General features: G+C 38.6%; 2 protein-coding genes across 6 annotated transcripts in view; one reads left to right on the top strand and one right to left on the bottom strand.

Annotated features, from left to right (window-relative positions):
* The window catches only part of TECPR2 (tectonin beta-propeller repeat containing 2), a 39,762-nt gene extending 26,745 nt beyond the window's left edge, over positions 1-13,017 (bottom strand). Inside the window, exons 1-10 of one of the 2 annotated variants that reach the window (XM_030451791.1) lie at positions 12,895-13,009; positions 8,578-8,768; positions 8,091-8,375; positions 7,856-7,984; positions 7,331-7,462; positions 6,235-6,392; positions 4,741-5,053; positions 3,816-3,948; positions 2,123-2,554; positions 497-1,488 (exon numbers count right to left, since the gene is read on the bottom strand). In XM_030451791.1, the coding sequence (XP_030307651.1) occupies positions 497-1,488; positions 2,123-2,554; positions 3,816-3,948; positions 4,741-5,053; positions 6,235-6,392; positions 7,331-7,462; positions 7,856-7,984; positions 8,091-8,324 (2,523 nt within the window). In that variant the 5' untranslated portion in view covers positions 8,325-8,375; positions 8,578-8,768; positions 12,895-13,009. Of the gene's footprint in view, positions 1-496; positions 1,489-2,122; positions 2,555-3,815; positions 3,949-4,740; positions 5,054-6,234; positions 6,393-7,330; positions 7,463-7,855; positions 7,985-8,090; positions 8,376-8,577; positions 8,769-12,894 lie in introns of both variants that reach the window. The other variant, XM_030451792.1, reaches the window with a different exon arrangement.
* CINP (cyclin dependent kinase 2 interacting protein) lies at positions 12,970-18,645 on the top strand. 4 transcript variants are annotated; one of them, XM_030451793.1, is made up of 5 exons: positions 12,970-13,074; positions 13,748-13,916; positions 15,043-15,169; positions 16,711-16,840; positions 18,320-18,645. In XM_030451793.1, the coding sequence occupies exons 1-5, from the start codon at positions 13,068-13,070 to the stop codon at positions 18,520-18,522; spliced, it is 636 nt and encodes a 211-aa protein (XP_030307653.1). In that variant the 5' UTR covers positions 12,970-13,067; the 3' UTR covers positions 18,523-18,645. The 4 variants fall into 4 exon arrangements, with proteins under 4 accessions (XP_030307653.1, XP_030307654.1, XP_030307656.1 ...); XM_030451794.1 differs by having other exon boundaries at positions 13,054-13,074; positions 18,288-18,516; XM_030451796.1 differs by lacking the exon at positions 12,970-13,074 and adding an exon at positions 13,147-13,322.
* The last annotated feature ends 2,334 nt before the right edge of the window (positions 18,646-20,979 follow it).

The following is a 20,979-nucleotide window of genomic DNA, read 5'->3' as shown; positions in this document are numbered from 1 at the left end:
GCACAGGTGGGCTTAACACAAGCTCACGCCCACTACCTGGCAATTAGTGGCACCTGGTTGCCTCATTTCACTACACAAGCAGCTTTGGAGCTTTTCTAGACATTCCAGAGTGTAAGAAAATCATAACCTGAAACTAAAATTCACCTACACAGCATCATGCAGAATTTGGGCTACTGGAGACCTAAACAAGGAGCAGCCTTTGAGTGTGACTTGGTTTCTTTAATGGATGGGTTTATGACAGCATTTTTGTTGAGCTTGGAACAATACAGGCAGTGCAGCTTCTTCACATTGTAAGCACATGTCGACCGTTTAGAAGTTGGATACGTCACACTTCATAGGAGTTACAACACATACTGCTTCTTGGCTCTAGATTTACTTGTTTATTCAAATTAAATAAGAAAAAACCTGCTTCCTAAAGAAGTGAAGGATAGTAACCACAGCAATGTTTCTTTTGAAACGTGCAATTACATGTTTTAACTAAACTGGAAACAGATACCTGATCAGATTTTAACAGCACCATTTCATCTAGGTTTATCTTGCCCACATCCTGGGAACCAGGCCCAGCACCAACTTCAGGCACGCTGGTCTCTGAGGATGAATATGGTAATCCATGTCCATAAATATCCTCATCATCACTTGAGGCAGATTTCTCAGTCTTACTTTCATGAGTGTCTGTTACCCATTCAGCAGTGCTAGTACTAGATTTAGCTTTGATTGCACTTTCAAAATTCCATCCAGAAATGGAAGTGTTATCTGAACAGTCATTGGAGATGTCAAAGTGAAGCACAGAAGGATCTGACAGAGCACTGTGTATAAGAGAAAGCTGCTTTTGGTCTTCCCTACAAGCTTCATTGCTTTCCTGTGGTGTCAGTGATGTCTGAACACCAAGTACACTGTCACAGTCAAAAACCACTTGGTCTGTAAGGTGTGGCTCTTCAAAATATTTTTCAGTATCTTCCAGATCCATTTTATCTACATTTTCATCTATTTTACACAATGTATGAAAATCCTGCTCCTCCTCTTGGCTCAGCTTTCCAAGACAACATTCACTACTTGTGGAAACCACACTACCATTATATTCATCATCAACACTGCTTGTCAAGCCTTCTGCAAGAATTTGAGGAGGGACAGATGTCAAAGTATCTGCAACAGCTGAAGTATCCCTGCCACTGTCACTGTTAGGAAATTTCTGTAAATCAACCATATCTCCATTGTCTTCATTAATTAGTACTGTTGCAGACTCAGGAGACTGTAGGATACTGAAAGTTTCTGAACCATTATCTTCTTGCAAGATTGTATGGGACTCCACACTGAACATGCTTTCCTGATCTGGAGATCCAGTACTCAAATGATCAATGCTGCCACTCATTAGGCTGGAAGTCATAGAAAAGGAGTCTGCATTCAATGAGTGGGGACTATCACCAGAAAGCTGGCGCTCATAAATTGGTGTTCCTTCCAGAGAGCTGTGGTTTTTCCTGGTCCCACTTTCTGTTCTCACAAAACAAAAAAAAAGGTGGGAAGAGGAAATAGCATTAATAAAATCTATTAAATGGTGATGCAAAGTAAGAAATAAGTTTTTTTTATCAATGTGATAAGAACAGGGTTAAATTTTTGACATACTAATTTTTTTTTTCAACTTCAACACTAAAGGACACATTTAAACACATATAAAGCTAGTAACCTAACAGCCCAGTAAAATATTTTTAACACCAGTATAATGAGCAGCACTCACCCTATTGTAACAAACTGAGAAGTATGGCTAAGAAAGATACTGTCAAATATTCTAAATAAGATGAAAAGATATTACAGAATTCCAGTGTAAAACTGGAAGCAGAGTGCTCAACATGTTACCATGAAACCATACATCAGAACATTTAGCATGTTTAGATAAAGCAAAACAAATTTAAAAGAATAAACCAAATAGGTCTAAAAAGACTTAATCAGATTATCACTTTAAAAACAGGCTTTCATCTTAGACAAAAATGGTCTACCACAACTACTCAAATATCCCAAAAGCATGACAATAAAGAAAGCATGTCAAACACACACTCCCTTCTGTGAGACATCAAACCTGACATGTTCTAATAAAGAGCAGTGAAAGCAAAAGTTCTGCTGATCTTACCTTGTTTTTTCTTTTTTTTCTTTTTCACCTTAATTGGCTTTACAATGAGTTCTTGATCAAAATCTTCAGAGCTGATTGTGCTGAACCGTTGTGAAGAAAGTTGACCTTCTCTCTGAGCTTCTGAAAGTTGGTCTGCACACATCATAAAGCTAGAGCCACTGCCTACAGAATTTACTGAACTGCTCCTGCTTCTTGATTCACTTACTACAGAGCAGCCCCTTCTTCTTGTTTCCTCACTCCAGTCACCCACTTTATCCAAATTTTTCTCTGATAGCACTGGAGTTTCCAGATCATCTTTCACTGAAGAGTAAGAGTCACTTTTATCACCAATAACAGAAGGGGAAGTAACTGGTGCAGCTACTGATACGGGGGTCAGCAATTTAGGACTTGTATCTGATAAAGGATTTGGCACTTTGGAATTCACATCTGAAACTGACCAAAAGAAAGAGAAAAGTATAAATACTACTGTGTCAGTTGAGTAGGAGCATAGTTCTTGGAGACTACTGACAGAAAAAAAGCTTAATGCAATGGAAAAATACCTTAAGTTTTGTCAAGGTTTAACACCATCCTGGCCCAAACCAGGACAAGTTTGAAACATTTCTAATACATATATATGCACACAGACAATGTAAACTTCATGTAAGTAAATCTTGATGAAATCAGTTTAGTAAAAACAATCCCCCAAAGCCTCTATTAGCAAAATCCTAAATTTATGTTTAAGTATCAAGAATGGTTCAGGTCTTTAGCTTGGAAGTCCCAACTGTATCACACACTGAAGTACCATCCTGCATCATCAACTTCTTCATTCAAACATTCACTATGTTGAAAAAACAATGAAAATTTATCAGATAAATCACTGGGATAATTAGTAGAAAATATATTTCAATGAGGCTTTTTTCAAACTATACTTGGAAGTAAAGACGAAAATAATACATAACCCCTCAAAGTTTGTGAGTGAAGAACTGGTTACATGACTAATATGCAATGATAATTCTCTAGCATCCAGTAAGACTTCATAGCACATTTGGATATTTACTAGCAGTTTACTAATACAAAGCTAAGATGAATTATTGTAAATATGCAAGTAGTCCTTCTGAGGATGTAATATAATGGTGTTCACAATCTTTATGATTGAGAAATCAGCCAGCACCATTAAGGAAGTATTGTTAATCCCTTCCAGAGAGTTCCAATAACACAGATGCTGAATTGAGATTGCAGCAAATAAACTCTCAAATTCTTTTTGGAGTTTCACTGTGTGTTCTTTTGAGTGTTTTGCCAGTTCTTTCATTTTCATTGCAGTGTAGATGGATCAGTAAAGGGACAACCAGGATCAGGAATCCAGACTGCTTCAGCATCATGGTTTAGAATAACATCTCAAATGCACAGATTAGAGATGCATGGCTGGAACAATGCTGACCTGCTCTCAAAGAAAGGGAACCATAATAACTTTTTAAAGCATCCATTCTCCCTGCAGCCAAAACAAAGCTCAGATCACCAGATAGATCAGACCTAAAAATATAATCTGTACAAACAAGTAAGTACAGAACCTGGTAGGTTTTTGCAATAACCTGAAGGCTTTTATGTGGAGTTTGGTTTGTTCTGAGTTGTGGGTTTGGCTTTTTTAATACTAAAAAAGTATTACAGGCACCATGTTTGATGAAGTACACACTACAGTCTGCTGATCTATACAAACCTATTGATGACAGTCCTTCAGGTCTACTTGAAATTCTTATTATGTCTCTGTCTCCCTTTAAGAGAAAAATCTCATTGTTGGTACAGGACACAGATACAATATCACCACATCCTTCCAAGCCACCAATCAAAGCCTATAAAGATTCAACAGAGAAAGAAATTATTTGAAGCAGATTAACATACTGTTTGGACAAGATGGTGCTCCTAACAAAAGTGTTCACTGGAATTTCATCAATATATATAGTTACAGAATATAGATTTTATCTTATCAAAAAGGAGGAAAAGACAAAGAATAATCTGGAAAGTATCCATTAATCATGCTGTAGCTCACTTTTATACTAATTTTAATTTCATAAATTTTTTCATTTTCTCTCTTCAAACTACTAGCCACGATAACAACTTAAACAATGTACAAGTTGGCAGCAGAAAACAGCCACAATCCAAATGCTTAATACCATTTAGACAAAAAGACACAAGCTTGTATTTACTTTCATATGCATGTTCAAGAAGACAAAATAGCTAACAGCTCACTCTATCCAAAGAAAATGTAACATCTGTATTTTTGCAGACACAAGCAGTAGTAAGAGGGAAAGAATAAATAGTTCCAGGTGCATTTTATAAGCCTAACACTTTTTTTTTGGTATTAATTACTAGATTTTAGATTTTTAGGGGTTTTTTTTATAAGTATCAGAATTGATTATGATGTTAATATCTGGACCAAGAGCTTTAAATATATTTCATTCTTCTATACATGAAGCTAGTTTGTGAGTATCTCATTGCAATGATAAATAGGGAATAGTCTTTTTTGTTAGGTTTAAGTGTATATTTAAATCATAGAAGTGCAATGGATGACCCAAAGAGTGTCACAGCACAGCATAAGTGAAAACAAGTCAGAAACAAATTTTCCACCCACAAGACTTATCTACCTGGTTCACTGTATCTAGCAAGTAGATGCTGTACTCATTCCAGGTCAGCACCCATCCTTCTCGGAAAAAGCACGAAACAAGCCCAAGGTGTTTCTCTGGGAAGCTGTAACTTCCACTGTCAGGTGGTTCCAAACGAGGATACAGTTCAAAGGTTTTTATTCCTCCAGCAAATGCATCTTTCAATATAAATGTGGCCTGAACAGTTCCATGAATATCAGACTTCCAGAGACGAAGCCCAGGTCTGGCAGCAAACAGGGTCAGGTCACTCTGTTTACACAGTCCAGGTATAAAGCATGCTCCAAATTTGCCACTGCTAAAATACAAAAGAGGAATTTCTTAAAAAAGCTATACACTCAGGCACAATTAAAAAAACTAACAGAACAAATCTACAACCCCAAGTTATAAAAAATAAAAGCTTTGGTCTTTGATTAAAGTATTCAGTCAAGTGTCTGAAGTACAAATTTGTTTACAGTAAGACAAAAAAAGTGCTTTTAAACAAGAGAAGTTCTCTCTCAGCTACCACTGTCATTGATGGACTTGGCATTGGCCAGGGGTGGGTCTGTCTTGGAGTCGGCTGGCATGGGCTCTGTCAGTCAGACACAGGGGAAGCTTCTTGCAGCTTCTCACAGAAGCCACCCCTATAGCTCCTCTGCTACCAAAACCTTGCCAAGCAAACCCAATCCAGTTCCATGTCAGAAAGATCCTACTATGCAGTCATCCTTCTTCCAGAACTAAAAAACAAGCAATATGCTACAAACTAACGTTAAAACCCCAACAACCTCTACTTGCAAGAAGCAAGGAACAGACTTCAATTTTCATCTCATGCATGAAAACGCCATTAATATGACCCGAGAAACTCCCCAGTACATAAATTGATCCTTGGTACATTCATACCCCTTAAAGATACATTATAAGCCCTCTTTCAAGGGTCAACTGCCTCTACTTCCAGATATAGTCAGTCATGCTGTTCTAGGACTGTGTTCCCTAATCCTTCATATCTGAGAGATTACACAGTAAAAGTGCCAGAGGATCATACTAGAATAAATTCCTAGACTCCAAGTCAATTTTAAGTGCTTGCTATACATTTTCCTGTTTAATTAATTTCAGTGTATAAGAAAAAATGGGATGCTGAGTTGCTTTTTGCAACATCACCCCACTAGATGGGCCTGAATAGAATGCTTGCTGGTGCCAAAACACACTAAACCAAGAGAGACTGCAGAGGGAGTTTGCCAGTGTCAGTTTAAACAACAAGAAAAAATCTTAAATATTTTTGCAGCATAATATCCTAAAAATAGAATTCTAACTTATTTGTAACCATGTGCTTTCTCAGTAGGTAGAATTGTCCTTCCCTATTTGAGCACACATTGTAACTAAATTTTTAGGAGTGGACTTCTGTGTTGTATTAAGGTCACTGCTTAGATCACTCTTTCTGTAATCCACTCTGAAAAGCTAGAATTAATAGATGTGCCTGCATCAAGATTTTATGAGGGTTACTTTTTTCTGGGCTGTGTTCCAACTTGCTTGACAGACTTCTCTTCTGTGTAAAAAAGTAGAGTCCGCTGTAAAGTAGAGACAAGCAGCACTTTCTGGTTGTAATCCAACTGGACAATTGAAGATGGCTCTTCCAACACAAGGCTGGAGTTGCAAGTACCCTTTTAAAAATATGCACAATTAAACAAGCATTAACTTTTCTAAAAATACGAGGTAATAACTAATATTTCAAGGCAATTAGAAGCCAAGAAAAGAGAAAACAATAAAAAAACCCAAACGCTTATGGGAAAAGTTCACTTAATGAATGAGGAGCTCCCTTATGCAGACAAGTGGGGACTTAGACTGTGAGTACCACAGTGGCACACTATAAAATTCAATTTCTCTTGGAATATTAGCTAACACATTTCACGTGGAATCAATAGCAACAGGACACATTTTATTCCTTCTTCTCCACTGCCAGGTTACACATTGCCAGGACAAGTGACACATCTGGAGATGTTAAATAAACCTTTTCAGTAAATGAAATGGGGGACAATCATAGGTAAATCAGAATGGCTGTCACTGAAACTTTTCTCCCATCTAGGAATCCAAGTTAGTACTTATTTTGTAGACCAGCCAGGTCTGTATTAATTAGCAAGAGACTGGAAAAATTCCATTAAAGTTATCACCCAACACAACCTAAATGTTACTTTCATTCTACACTTTACACTGAGATGCTGGAAAATTCTGAAAAATGTACTTCCTCAGATACAGTGGATCAGCAGTGTCACACCACTCAGAAGTACCCCTTCCAAACAAAGAGAAGTACTGACTGAAAGCTGAAGGAAGATATGATAATTATTTCAGACAGAAACGTGATAAAATTATTTGAAGAATTTATATGTATATTATTTGAAAAAAGATAAGGCAGTTGTGAAGAGTATCCAATGGTTGTCTTGCTGAGTGTCTGCATACTTGTCTAAGTGTACTCTTATCAATGCATATTTAGTGTAACTAAATAAATTATAGCAAGGAAATAACGAATTGCTAAATACCAAGACACAGGCATTCTTTCAGAAAACTGTAACCAGGAATTGAGGTCTCTATAATAAACACTCACCTGGTCTAGGTCGAGGGCAGAGTAGACAATCTTCCCTCTGTCATCTCCAGAGAATAATTTCATTCCATTGGGACTCCAAGCTAAAGCTGTAATGCTACTTTTGTGGATACCAGCGACATCAAATCTCCGAAGCTGTGAAACAGTATCAAAGCATTACAAGGACGGGGAGAGAAAATGGAGACACAAAGCCTATTCAGTGACTCTGACTGGTAAGCTGGAGATCAAGTACAAAAGTGCTTGCCATTCTAGTTTTTATTTAGCACAAAACCCTAAACAATAGAAAACCTACCACCAAATACCTCAGACAGTTATTACAAATGAGGAATTTCTCAAAAGCATTTTTTATTGGACATATATTCAATATTACTGCTTTTGTAAGCTTAAAATATAAAGCCTAAAACATATTCACAGATATTTCAGCAAGCAAAATTCTCTAGTTTTCACTGTCATAAAGCATCAGGATTAACACCGATAGCATTTGCCATACTAAACCTCTCAGAAGTTCAGTCAAATGCAAAGATTTACCTGTTTGTTTCTTCCAGGTAATGAAGACACAAGCTGAAAAACTGCAACCCGACCGGAGGCTGTACCAACAGCAACCAGATCATCGAAACAACTCAATAGCTTTACAAAAGTAATAGATTCACACTTCCCCTGTTGAAACAAACCATACAGAAAACCCACAAAGTTAATGAGACAGACAGCAGCTCAATTCTGAGTAGCGCAGCTTCATTAGAGAAGACTGGAAGTTACCATTTACCTCAAAATTATATTTTTTCATCTGGTTTAAGTGCCTGCAGTAGAGATAAAGCATCCCAATGCTGCTCCCCACAGCAATGTAGTCTCCATTGGTATCAAGTGCTGTCAGGTATACCACAATAGAGCGAAAGCCTTTCTGGATCTTTGTAGGAATGGCATTGAGAAGATAATATAAGGGACAAAACTCCTTAAATATAACTGGTGAAGCCACAGATGCCATAGCAAGCATCGGCATCAACAAGTTTAAGGCTGAAATAAGCACATCTACTTGACCACATAAGGAAATCTGAAAGACAAAAGCAAAATACATGCCATTAACTTCTTTGGAAAGGGTAAATGGTTAAGAGAAAGCCACCACTTGGCAAGTGGGGATGCAGAAATTCTCGGGTTCTGTTTTCTATATAGAAAAAGTTAAGCTCTTGTAGTGAATATAACATTCTAGTAACTTTTCCTTAAGAGTAAGCTTGTTTCTTAGGTTCAGCCATTACCTAAGCATGTATGGTAGCCACTAAATATGGGATGACCACTTCTTGTGCAAGCTCAAAGTTGATGAGTTTCTTCTTCACAGTGTTTCTTCTGACACTGAATAATTCATGCAGTCTATTTCTTCATCTACCAGCAAACTCTGCCCCCAGTACTCCCAGTGCTGAGGATAGGATAGTCACTCTGTCAGACAGTGCTGTAAGATCAAAGTGGCAAATCAGTATGTAAGTTCAACTCCTTCATGCCCCGCACCCCAAGAAAAACATGGTTGAGAAACAATTCCATTAGAACTACACTGCTATATAATAAAATAAAAACAAAAAAATAAGACAAGTGTGGGAAGAAAGGGGCAATACAAAAAGTGAAAGAAGTTCCAGTTTGTCAAATGCAGGAAAATATCCACACAGTGACTGAAATTAGAGATAAGGAGAAAACAGAAAAAAAGTACCATATGCCCATGCTTCCCTCTACAGTTTAGCAAATAATTTCATGTTGACAAGCTGTAAATATACTGAGGGGATAATTCTGGTATCTTTCTAAGAATAATGGAAACAAAGATTCTGTTTGCCTTCAAGAAAAAGAATCTACTCAGATCTCATTATGGTAATAAAATACCTGAATCTTCAGAAAAAAAATCATATGACCATGACATATGTAAAAATATTTTTAAAGTTTAATTAAACCCAGTAATTTTTCTCATTGCTCTTGGCAAGGCTGTCACTTCACATTTTGCACCAATACCTATTCTCCTCATGATGACTCTGGAACACAGAAAAAGAAAGAAAACTTCACTTTTAAAATTTTATTTTGCTATGACTAAGTCTGGTTAACTGAATGGTTTAAAATCTGCCAAAAATACATTCAGTTTCCCAAGACAAGGACTTTGGATTTCTGTAAAGAAGAATGCTTTCCACAACTGTTAAACCTGTAAAACTGAAGATTTTCTTAAGCTTCAGCAGAGTTATAACTTCCTTAGAGCAAAACAGAATAATGCCAACTGAAAATAGAAACAGTTCCAAATAATGGAAAATATTCTGTAAAGTATTCCTATGGCAATTTATGCAATATGTCCTCTTGTGCCTAGTTTTTATTTCTCTAAGGATGGAAAATGGTATTTGTATGGCAGCTTCACACATTGCTTATGGTATATATAAACTAAATTAGAAAAACTATTGCTGCTCTATTTTAATACCTCTATTACTGTGAAAAGCTCTGATGTTTCAATTTGCAGAATATTTTGGTTATTGTGAAAGAGGATTCAGCATGCTGGCTTTTGGCCCTGCAACCCTTGCTGTCAATACACAATCCCACTGAACCAAAGGGATTACTTGTGTGACATTTCCCATTCAAGCCCACATTAGACAAGACCAGAGGAATAAAGATTGGTAAGTAGACCCATATTATACTTATGTTACAAAAACTACAGGAAATAAGATAGCAGCAATTAGGTGTTTTTAACTGTGACAAATTAATTCCACTTTCCTCCTGTTTATTACCTGACATGACACCTATTTCATAAAATATTGCAAGGATTAGCTTATTAATGTGTCCAAACTATTTCTGAATGAAGAGTTCCTTTCAGAGCTGTTTATTAATTTAACAGATAACCTCAGTGCACCACCATTCTTTTACAGTATTTTCACACACTGTTTCTTATCCTATATTTTGGGTCTCACACCCTTTTCTTTATCATTTATTATCTTCTATCTGCAGTCGACTAAATTAAAAGAGAACCCACTGCTGAAATCTGTTGTTCACTGCTCCAAACAAGCTGCTTTGCCAGGTTAGTAACTGTATGAGTTGCTGGTCTTTTCCCCCCCATTTCACTCTTTTTTTCTAAGAAAATAAAATCTAGCCTTTGTCCTGAGTCTCACAGATAAAAATCTTCCTCCATCTAATCTCAATTTGTACCATTCTCTAGATACTGCCTCATTTTACATATCTTGATTTTAAGTCCCCTTTGTCAATCTTACAGTTCATGTCTGACACCATCCAAAGCTCTCATAGCTGGAACATTCTCACACTCCCAAGTTGCCAACAGACCTTTTAAGTTCTCAAAATTCATTATTTCTTACTTTCCATCACTTCTCCTTCAAGCTCTACTAAACTCTTAAAAAAACACAGTAATTAGTTTGGCATTATGGAAATTTGTGTTATCCAGAAAAAGGCTACTACTCTTTCCTCTACAACAACGCTATGCAACCTGGTGAATGCTTTGTAACTTTACACTTATTTTCAAAAGAGAGAAAAAGGCAGTTTTTCAAAGGGTCTTTATTTCCCCACAGAACACACTGGGAGGAATTATTTTTTATCATATACTAAGTTAAATTTTAAAAACCCAGTCAGGTTAGGATTCTCACTCTTCATAAAATTTATAGAAAATCTTACTTTAATGTTCTCTGATAGCAAAGTTGTAATAAAATTAAATTAAGTTTTGTTCTCTACCCTGATAAAATAAAAAAATGCATTAATACACTATGATTTCTTTATTTTCACAAATTAGATTCATCTTGATTGGTTCACAGACTAAGAAAACACTCTCTCTGCTTGTCTGAAAACAAAACTCAAATCATCACTTTACTTAAAATACTGCTAATTAATTTTAGCTTCACAGAACAAATGTATAAAGTATTAGAGAACTGCAATGTGGCCTACATATTAAAAATCTCTGAACACCACAGTTACCTGCTATTGAGCCTAAAGTCTTCAACATACCCCAAAATAAAGTTGGGATTCACAAGCATTTTCTTTCCCAACGGCTTTAGGATTATTTATTAGCTGGTCTTCCTCCTTTGTTAATCAAAGACAAACAGTGGATATAATCTGTTTTCTCAGACAGATTTTGGAATCAGATGCACATGCTCAGCCTGTGTCAGCCACAGTTACTCTGAAGTACGCAACAGCCATGCAGGGCAGATCAGCCTCTGCTAAGCAGCTGTCCTGCAGCAGAGATAAAATAAAGACAAATACCTTCTGGTGCACACTGAAAAAGCGTGACAAAAACAGTCCTTCCTTCCCAAGAAAGTTCACAAGCTTAATAAATTCTGCATTCAAGGCCATGCTGTTTTGAAAACAGTCTTTTTATAATTTTTTCTGGTCTCAGAAACAGGAATAAGGCCCAACACTGCCCAGCAGAGGTAACTAATGTAAGAGATAATCCCACGGTTAAACAGGCAGAGAGTGGTTAAAGGTTTAGTGCCAGGGTATGCCACAGATTGACTGCAAGAGTTTAAACCTGTCAAAGTATCATTCCTGATCAAGAGGAACAACAGTTCTGTTTTGTTTTGGGTTTTATTCTTTGGCATAAAAAATCAAATTTAAGCTCCTTCAGAGTATGGACAAACTCACCTATATGACCACAAATAAACGCAAAAGTCTCTGATCTCAGCTAGATCCTGCCCAATAACAACAGGAAAACAGTTTTATTTTCTAAGACTTCTCACCATTTTTTTTTTTTTTTTTTTTGCCTAAAGAGCAGGCCAAGGAGGCTGCCACATCTGAGAGCTTTTCACAGGGCACAGCTGCCAAGCCCAGGCAGCTGAGAGCCGCTGGAACCACGGGCTCCGATTCCCGCATCCCGCCGGCAGGCAGGGCACCGGCCAGCACACCGGTCACGATAATTAACACGCGCATCGCCTCACACGGCACGTGAAACGCTGCATATATGGCTCAGAAGAGTTTGTTTTGAAAGGAAAAACACATAAAAAGTCTAAACCTAGGGGAGGGAACGGACGGGAAAAGAAGCACCTGGGTCACGGCGCGGGCACCTACACCAAGGGGGGCAGCGGAGAGAAGGCTCTCCCCTCCCCGATGGTCTTGAGACACCCAACCACTCTAGGAAACCTTTCTTCCTTCTACGTGTCTCCATATTCTGGCAGATGTTTCCAACCATTCCCCCCTAACACGATGCTTTCCAGCACTGGAGGGGTTGCAGCTCCTGACAGAGGAGGAAGAACACCGGAACGGGCTCCCAGCAGCCTCACCTTCCCGATGGATTTTCCTCAGATTATGCCGGATTTACTCTCCAGAGTCCCAGCCGGGCAGGAGACGGCGGGGAGGACGGGGGGAGGGAAAGGGGAATGTGGAAGGGGTGCTCCGCGGGCAAGCAACGGCCGCCTCGCCCGTCGCCCCCCCGAACACCCCCTCAGCCTGCCCCAAGGCGAGACCCCCGGAGAGCCGGCCCGCTCCCCGCGCCACCTTCACCCGCTCACCCTGGCCGCAACAGGCAGGCCCCGCTTGAGGCGGGCGGGGAGAGGAGCGAGAGACAGCGCAGCCCCTCAGGCGGCTTCCGCCCGTCTCCGCGGAGACGCGGCTGCACTCACCTCTTCATGAGCGGAGAGCGGCTACAGCTCCCGGCAAGGGTGGAGGTAGGGAGAGCGCTGCCTCCCAGGCCCGAGGCGGTGGCGGCGGCCCCGGCTGCCTGCGCCGGTCGGCGGGGCCGGGCCTGGGCGGGGCCGGACGTGAGCGCACTTCCGCGGCCCGGCGGGGCGCCGCCATGGCGGGTGAGTGAGGGTAGCGGGGTTCGCTCCCTTCCCATGGCCCCATCAGGCGGAGGCATCGGCCGGGGCCAGGCGCCGGCTGCTCACCCCGGGGAGGGAGCGGAGGGCGGGAGGAGGTCAGTGGGAAGCAGCCAAAGTGGGGAACCGGGCTTTGCTAAGTGAAATAGCAGAGTGCCTGTGGAGCCCGGACAGCCTCCTGAGTTCAGGCACGGGTGAGGAAGTTGCCCCCCAGCACCCCGGTCGTGATAGAAGTGAGTGACCCGCGTGCCTTGCTGTGTGTGGGGGCTCCACGTTCGTGACCGCTTTTCAGGCGGCCCTGTGAATGCTGAGCTTCGGGCCGGGCTGGCGGCCCCCTGGGTGCCTGAGGAGTGAAGGGGCTGCGAGTGCTGGTGCCGGGCAGAACCACGCCCAGGACCGGTCAGTGTTGCAAAGCTACAGTATCATGCTTGTATGATACGCAACATGCTTGTATGGTTTTTAATAACGCGATTTGCTTGTGAATTGTAACAACGCTGAGGAATTAAGATTTCATGACTGAGGGAAATTAATATAAATTCCACTTTAATCGATATTCAGCAGGTGAAGCAAGGAAATCATCTGCACAAGCAGCTGCCAGACATCACACTGATTTTTTTACTGCATGCTTTAAATGGCTTGAATTTATTTTCTCATGTAGCAAAAAGTCCTGCTGACAGTACTCCAAGAAGACCTGTTTTATCAGTCAGTGCAAGAAAACTTAAAGATAATGCAGCAGACTGGCATAATTTAATGATGAAATGGGAGAGACTGAATGATAATGGATTTACAACAGCAAACAAAATAGTCAACATGAAGATCAGTGAGCAGTAAGTATGCTAATACATACAAGGAAAGACAGCATAAAGGTTGCTTTTATTGAGAAACTAATCTTTTCTTCACTAGAAAGTTCTTACTAAAGATGGAGAAAGAACATGTCAGAGTGAATAAGCCAGCTCTTAGATCAAACTCAGCAGTGACACTTTTTGGTTATAAAAACCATTTGTATTCAAGAATAATGTCTTACAAATATTAAAATAATACGTAAAGTCGTGATATTTTTAAGAAATGGAAAATTTTTATTATGCATAGTTAGGCACAGCAGATATTTCAAATATATAATAGATAAATTTGGAATGTAATACTATAAATCTCAGCCCATGTGAATTCTTTACTCTCATGCACATATGCACTGAGGCCAGTATTACCGAATTTCACTAAAGTAAGATTCCATCAGATTTTTAGAATCAGTGATTGATATAGATAAAAAATAGAACAGTGATAATTACAAAAAAATAATAAAAACCTTTTCACTAGAGCTGTTATGTTTGTGCTGTAAAACAAACCTTTAGCTAACAGGGATTTGAGTAGAAAACTTCTCCAGAGTCCTGAGAGCTGAACAGGGTTTGTCTGACAGGGTTCTGACATGTAGTAGCTCAGAAATTGCTAATTATTTTTTTTCTCTAATGGTGTCAGATGTTGCTTCCACTTTCTAGCAACTCCCTGTCTAAGCTTACAGCTTCTGTGGGAGTCAGCAAGACAGGATAGGTATCTGCACATGAGCTGCTCTGGGTTCACAGTGGAGTGTTTTAGCTTAAATTGTGCATGAAGGTGAGTTTGTGATGAGTCAGCAGGTTGTCATCTGGAGCAGCTGAAGCCTGGGCAATACTTTGCCTGTTACAAGACAGTAACCTCCACCACAGGGTGGTGAAGTGGGAAGAAGTATTAACACCTGCAGCTCTATCAAGTGCATTCTTTAAGGTAGTGTAATTCTATGTTCCTCTGAAGGAGGAATCAACCCCAGTTGCTCACATGGCTGGCTGTGTCTCTCAGTATTTTATGTATAAATTCTCATTAATAGCAAGTGAAAAATGCTGTACCACCTGGATTTTAAATATGCACAGCTCAGTCAAACCTATACTCAATTGTTCACTCTGCCTTATGTTTCTATTTTAGATTTCAAGACAACAAACTGAAGATAGAATGTGATAGCAGTGCCACAGAATCTGAAAAGACAGCTCCAAAATACAATGAAGAACTGGACAGCTGTTGTGCAGAATTACTTGAGACCTTAAAGCATATGGTAATGTTCATTTTTTCAGTCTTCATCAATATGAATCAATTCCAAGTGTCTCCAAGTATGACATCAAATATTTGTTGTAAACAGAAAATTGGAATTTTTATTCATATTTCTTGGGCTTCAAACAAATTATTATACATGTAGTGTGCACCATTTATTTGCTTGGTTGGTAAATTTGAAAGTTGGTTTTCCATCTGTCTTCTGCTTGTAATTCCACTTCCTTTATGAAGTGATCTTCTGAAAGCAGTTTGTATAAAAAATGCATTCTAAAACTGCACCTGTTTTCTCATCCTGAATATTCTCTTTGAATAGAGCAGAACAAACAACAAAGCATAAAGCAGTGCTTTACCTGCCATTATATCCTTGCAGCTATCTTTGATTAGATATAATGCACTTGTGGTTTTGGTCTGCCTACCTGAATTTTCTGTGCAGAAATCCTCTGAAGAATAGAGTAAAATAATTATTATGTAACCCACCTTTTTTCTGGATACCTTGCTAGGAATTAATGTCACCTGTCAGTTTGATAGGAAGCAGAAAGACTGGGTTTTTTTGCCTGATACTGTAATTTAAAATTCTTATTAAAAATAATTCTTACAGTCTTCTGCAAAAGTGGAGTCATGTTAAAAAGATGATAGATCTGGGAATTTAGATCCAGTATTTAGAAGAAGCAGGAAATCGGGTAGATTTTCCTCAAATTTTCTTCTGTGGCTAAAAGTAACTGTAATGTGTTGGGGTTTTTTTTTGTTTTTCCCATTGAGATAGTTTTGTATTCAGACTACCAACTGTGCTGATGGCATTTTTTGTTACTTCTGAGTAAAGGGAGACTAAGCAGCCACTATTAGATTGGATACTAAACATAGCTACTACAGACATTTATTTTTAATTCTTATGAGTCAGTACCAGCTTATGAATTTATAGAAATACCTGTATTTTAGCTTATTGACTTAAAGATACAGCCTGCAAGCTCCATTTTGTTGTAAAAATTAGTCTCACTTTGTCATGCACAAAGTCAGGCGAATGTGAAGTAAGTGGATGGAATGACCTCTTTTTCAAAGCAAGATGTTAAATTAACCTATATATATTGTCAGTAGTATCTTGAGCTGATTTTCTCACCTGCTGCTGATCTTTTAAAGTCAAATTTAAGTCACCTTGAAACGATAATGTAAGAAAGCCTGTGTTTATAGGGCTTGTGCTACACTGATAATTGAGAGTCTGATGTTTTTCACCAGTACTAAATTGCTATGGGAAAAACCCAGAGAGAGGCTAAAAAATGGAAGAGGGCTTTAATATATTTGTACATAGGGGAAACAAAGGAATTAGGCAAGAGCAGTCAGTAATTCATAGCTGCAGTGTTCAGATTCTTAGGATATCTCATATGAAATCTTTACAGAAATTCCTGGTTTGATTCCTGTCTGGAGTTAAATAAAAGAGTTAGAGAGGTTAACACTAAATAGTCTTAAGAAATAGAATGTTCTTCAAAATTGTTTAAGATTATAGTAGCCTAATGTTCCTGAGATGTTCTTTAACATGTTCATCATTTCCAGACAAAAATACAACTGAAAATGGAAAAGCTTACTTCAACTTCTAAAGCAATCTGTGACTTGGAAACATTCCACCACGGAGCTGGAAATTGCACAGCACCCTTCTTTCATACATGGCCCACAACATACTTCTGTAAGTAAAATATTGATTATCTTAGCTAATTGCATTGTGTTGTTGATGTCATCTAATTTGGGACTGAAAGTAAACCCTTTTATCTGGATGTCTTACCTTGGAGAGAAAGAGAGTGTATCTGTCTCCTTTATAATTGACTAATCAATAAACACATGAATCCACCTCTTGGCTTAGGGTTACTGCTGATGACTGCTGGTATGAATTGCTAAGCATTGTCTGACATGCAGCAATTACAGCATAAAACTGAGCCTGTCAGCAGTTTATGGTGTCCAAGCTGCAGCAGCTGCATCCTTTGCGGGGAGAGACGTATTTGCCACCCCGTACTGTTAAGCTGTAGACTTAGCTGACTTGTTACTTGACACTGAAATGAAATCCTTGAATGCAAGCAAACTATGCCTCTTAATTCTCAGCCAAAGAAAAATGTCTCTGATCTCAGTGTCAGTCAAGACAAGCAACAAAATGTTTGATGTACCAATCTTTTTAGAACTCACTTGATGGCAAAAGGTGGTGACTCTCCACTGGTATTACCAGTTTTAAAACTGAATTTAAGAGAAGCCTGATCACACACAAGCCAACTGCCTTCTTTGTGAAGTGAGAACCTCACTTTGTGAAGCCCTGCTTCTTACTACACTACCACAAGTTAGTAAGAATCTTAGGGGTTAATTTCTGACAACTTAAAAGGGGCAGAGAAAGGAATTAAACAAAGAAATGACAAAGACAACTTGGGTCAAAATGCTCATTGTGACTGAATCATTTAGTGATGCTGTCTACTTCATGAAAGTTTAAATCATCTTGAAGGTAGTAATAATTCAGGCTGTTAGAAACACAGTATCAGTCCCTCTTTACAAGTAATTTGTGTGTGGCTTGTTGTTTTGTTGGGTTTTTTTTAAGAAAGTCAAGCAATTAAAAATTATTGCATAGATTTTAGGCCCCTTGATGGTATTATTAATGTAACTACTAGCAATATCACTATTTTACATGACACACTTCAGTTTTGGTCTGTTGTTTTGGTTTACTGTTATTTTTTCGTTATGAGTATCACTCATTAGTGATCATGCATTACTAAATTGCCTTGCATGTGAGGACAACCTTTAGCTAAACTCAACTGTGACTCTAAATTGGGAAGCTTGTATTTTGGGATAGCATTACAAATATTTTAAAATCACATTTCAGTTATTTGAAAGAAATTGATAATTTTCAGAGGGACCTGAGAATCACTCCTGCTTATTCTAGAATTAAAAAGGGATTCCTTTTTCACACGTGTGTAAAATATAGCCAAAAGCTGAGGAAATTCTTCAGCATTTTATGTTTGAGTGTGCAAATATTATTAATGCTGCAAAAAACAAGATGTATAAATATGGGAAATAGCTTACATGAGGTAGAGTTTTTTAATGATCAACGTATTACAAGTATAATTTAACTTTTAGAAAATTGCTGAAATCCTCAGGTCAATGTGCTTGGCTTTTCAATCCATTTCAGATGAGGTTTCTCTTAAGCTCTCTGAAATGTACAAGAAGGAACTACAGCTCAAGCAAACAATTGTACAAGAAATTGCTCATTCTGCTGACCAGGATTTGATGATGGTCTATTTATCATCATGGTTATACCAGCCATACATTGAAAACAGCAGCAAACTGCTACTTGAAGCCATGCTGCTTGAAACAGGACATAGACAGTGCTAGAATTTCAAATGTTACATGGCTTACTTCTAATGATGCTTACTGAATGATGAAACTGAAATGGCAAATTGCAATGCTTACCAAGTAAGCTGAATTTGTAAAGCTTATTAAAAATATTTTACTCTATTTGTATTTATTATTTTGTCTCATCTGATACTCCTTTTTCTGCATGGGATGATCAGGTTTTGGTTTCTTTATCAATGTCAAGTGCAAAAAGGAGGCCACAGGTAGTAGAAGCTAAGTTCCCTATGATCAGAAGGAGTAAGCACTCCTGGGTGGCCTGGGGGGCATTCAGTGCACAGACACCTGCACCAAAGAATGTGGAACTACTTTCCAAGTCTTGACAATCTAAAATACCTACATTGTCCCATTCACCAGAGAAATACCACACTTCTTGATGTTTCCTCTCTCTCTTTTTCTTTTTTTTCATGATAACAGCACTGGTGTATTTGTACTTGCTTTATAAACAGGGAAAGGAAAGCACAAAAGGCAGGATACAAATATGGATCCAAAAGTATCCACGTAGTTTGGTGTGTAGTTTTGAAATGCTGTTGAAGACAGTAGTGTAAATTCTGGTTTGGTTTTATTACAGTGTGGTTAGGGTGATCTGAGCCTGAACTAGCACAGTGGGAAGGTTTACTACAACTCACCATTCCACAGCCATTATATGAAAAGATCTCATCTCTTTAATTCATTGTAACTTTTTTTCTTTAAGAGGCATTTGTTGAATAAAAACAAGACCTGTCCTTATCTCTTAGTGTTTCCTTTCTAACATAGGACTCAGTGATTTTTTTTTTTCCTTGTATTACTGTTTCTGATGCCAAGTGAGTTTGGTCTAACCAAACCCCCCTCTGTGTGTGCCCCCTCTGGATTTTGCATTAGCAATTTACATGATGGGAATCAGTGTCACAAATTCTTCATTTTTTTTTTTTTTTTCATCCTGCTTTCTTGGAAAAAAGAGTAGAGAGTGTTCTGGAGAAACAGTTAATGCGAAAGTTAAGTGCTGAAATGGAATTCAATACCCTGATATTCTTTCACTCCTAAAGATGTAATAATCACTGTAGCATCTGTTGTCAGACCTGGGTAGTGCTGAGAAGCTGCTACACTTACCCAGCCTTTGATAACTGCTAGCTGCTATTGCAAATTGGTGGTTTTCAGGGAAAAGTACTACATGGTGGAAACTATGCAGCTGTGTCATCAAATTCTTAGTTAAATCCTTAATGTGTAGTGAATTTAGGCCTTCTGCTTTCTCAATTATGATTAATAATCCAGATTCTTCCCATTTACTCAATGCCTGTATGACTTGCTCCTGTGATTTAGCTCATTTCACACAATTACTCAGTGTTTCTAAGGGCTGTTGAGTCATGGTTGTGCCCTGACAGATGTTTGCCCTTGATACTCCACGAAACAACTATTTTGACTAAAAGACAGTCACACAAAATGCAAACTGCAATGAAATGACAGTAACAGCTGTGGTTTGACTCTAGAAAAATCTAATTAAAACAGTAAGAGATTCTGGAAGAGGTTTTTGATAGGAAAAGTAGTGTCACTTACTGAAAGAGTTCAAAGCTGAAACCCTGTAAGCATGGAAAGAGAAATACACATGGAACAGACAGGCAGACATGAATTGGAAAAGCTTTCTTGTCACGTTGCTCTGTTCAACAACAAGGTTGGCTTTGACAGCTTAATAGCATTCTATTCTTACCCCACATTTCTAGCATCTAAAAAAAAATTCTGCTGAAGCTCAAGAATACAATCAGTTATGAATACCTTTGTTGGGTTTTATTATTTTTCTGTGCAAGCAATCCACCTAGTTTAACAGCCACTTTAATTTATCTGGGTAGGGCCAGACCCTTGTCACTATGGAAACACCTTCATACTTGAAAAATCTTTTCCAAGGAGCAAAGGTTGGTTCACTTATAGAATTGTTCTCTTAAGATAAGAATAGGTGCACTGTATTTCCCAGTATGTGCCAATCAATAGCTAAGGCAGAATTGAAGCAGATTTTCATTTTCTGCACAGGTGGAAATTGTGGTTTGTTGCTGTTTCTTAGAGGAAATAAGCTCTTCAGGAAGAAGTCTTCATATTCACAGACCCCCTTGATCATTGACTGCTATCAGACCCTGGAACATTACAGCAAAATCATTGCAGAGATGTTTTGCCATTGAAGCTCTAAGCAGTTGATTGTTATATTTGAAGCCCTCAGATGTAGTATTGAGGCAGTGAGTACAGAGTGTGTAACAAAGAATTGCTCACTGCAATTGAAGACTTTGAAAGACCAGCAGAACCTTCCCTTGTACAGGATGTGTATTTATAAAGTGGGCCTGTATCCTCTGACAATTTTCACCTTCTAAAACAGAAGACAAAAGACCCAAGCCAAAAACTACCATAAACCCAATCACCAGACAGGAGCTCACTGACACATGACATCTTTCACATCCGTACATAAAATGTAGTGGT

The sequence above is a fragment of the Calypte anna genome, chromosome 5A (assembly GCF_003957555.1).
Source record: "Calypte anna isolate BGI_N300 chromosome 5A, bCalAnn1_v1.p, whole genome shotgun sequence".
Taxonomy (NCBI): Eukaryota; Metazoa; Chordata; class Aves; order Apodiformes; family Trochilidae; genus Calypte; species Calypte anna.
This window is presented reverse-complemented; position numbering and strand designations above follow the sequence as displayed.

Coding starts and splice junctions, on each gene's coding strand:
- CINP (XM_030451793.1), top strand. Junction 15,170..16,710: donor TTGAGACCTTAAAGCATATG/GTAATGTTCATT, acceptor CATCATTTCCAG/ACAAAAATACAACTGAAAAT. Junction 16,841..18,319: donor ATGGCCCACAACATACTTCT/GTAAGTAAAATA, acceptor AATCCATTTCAG/ATGAGGTTTCTCTTAAGCTC.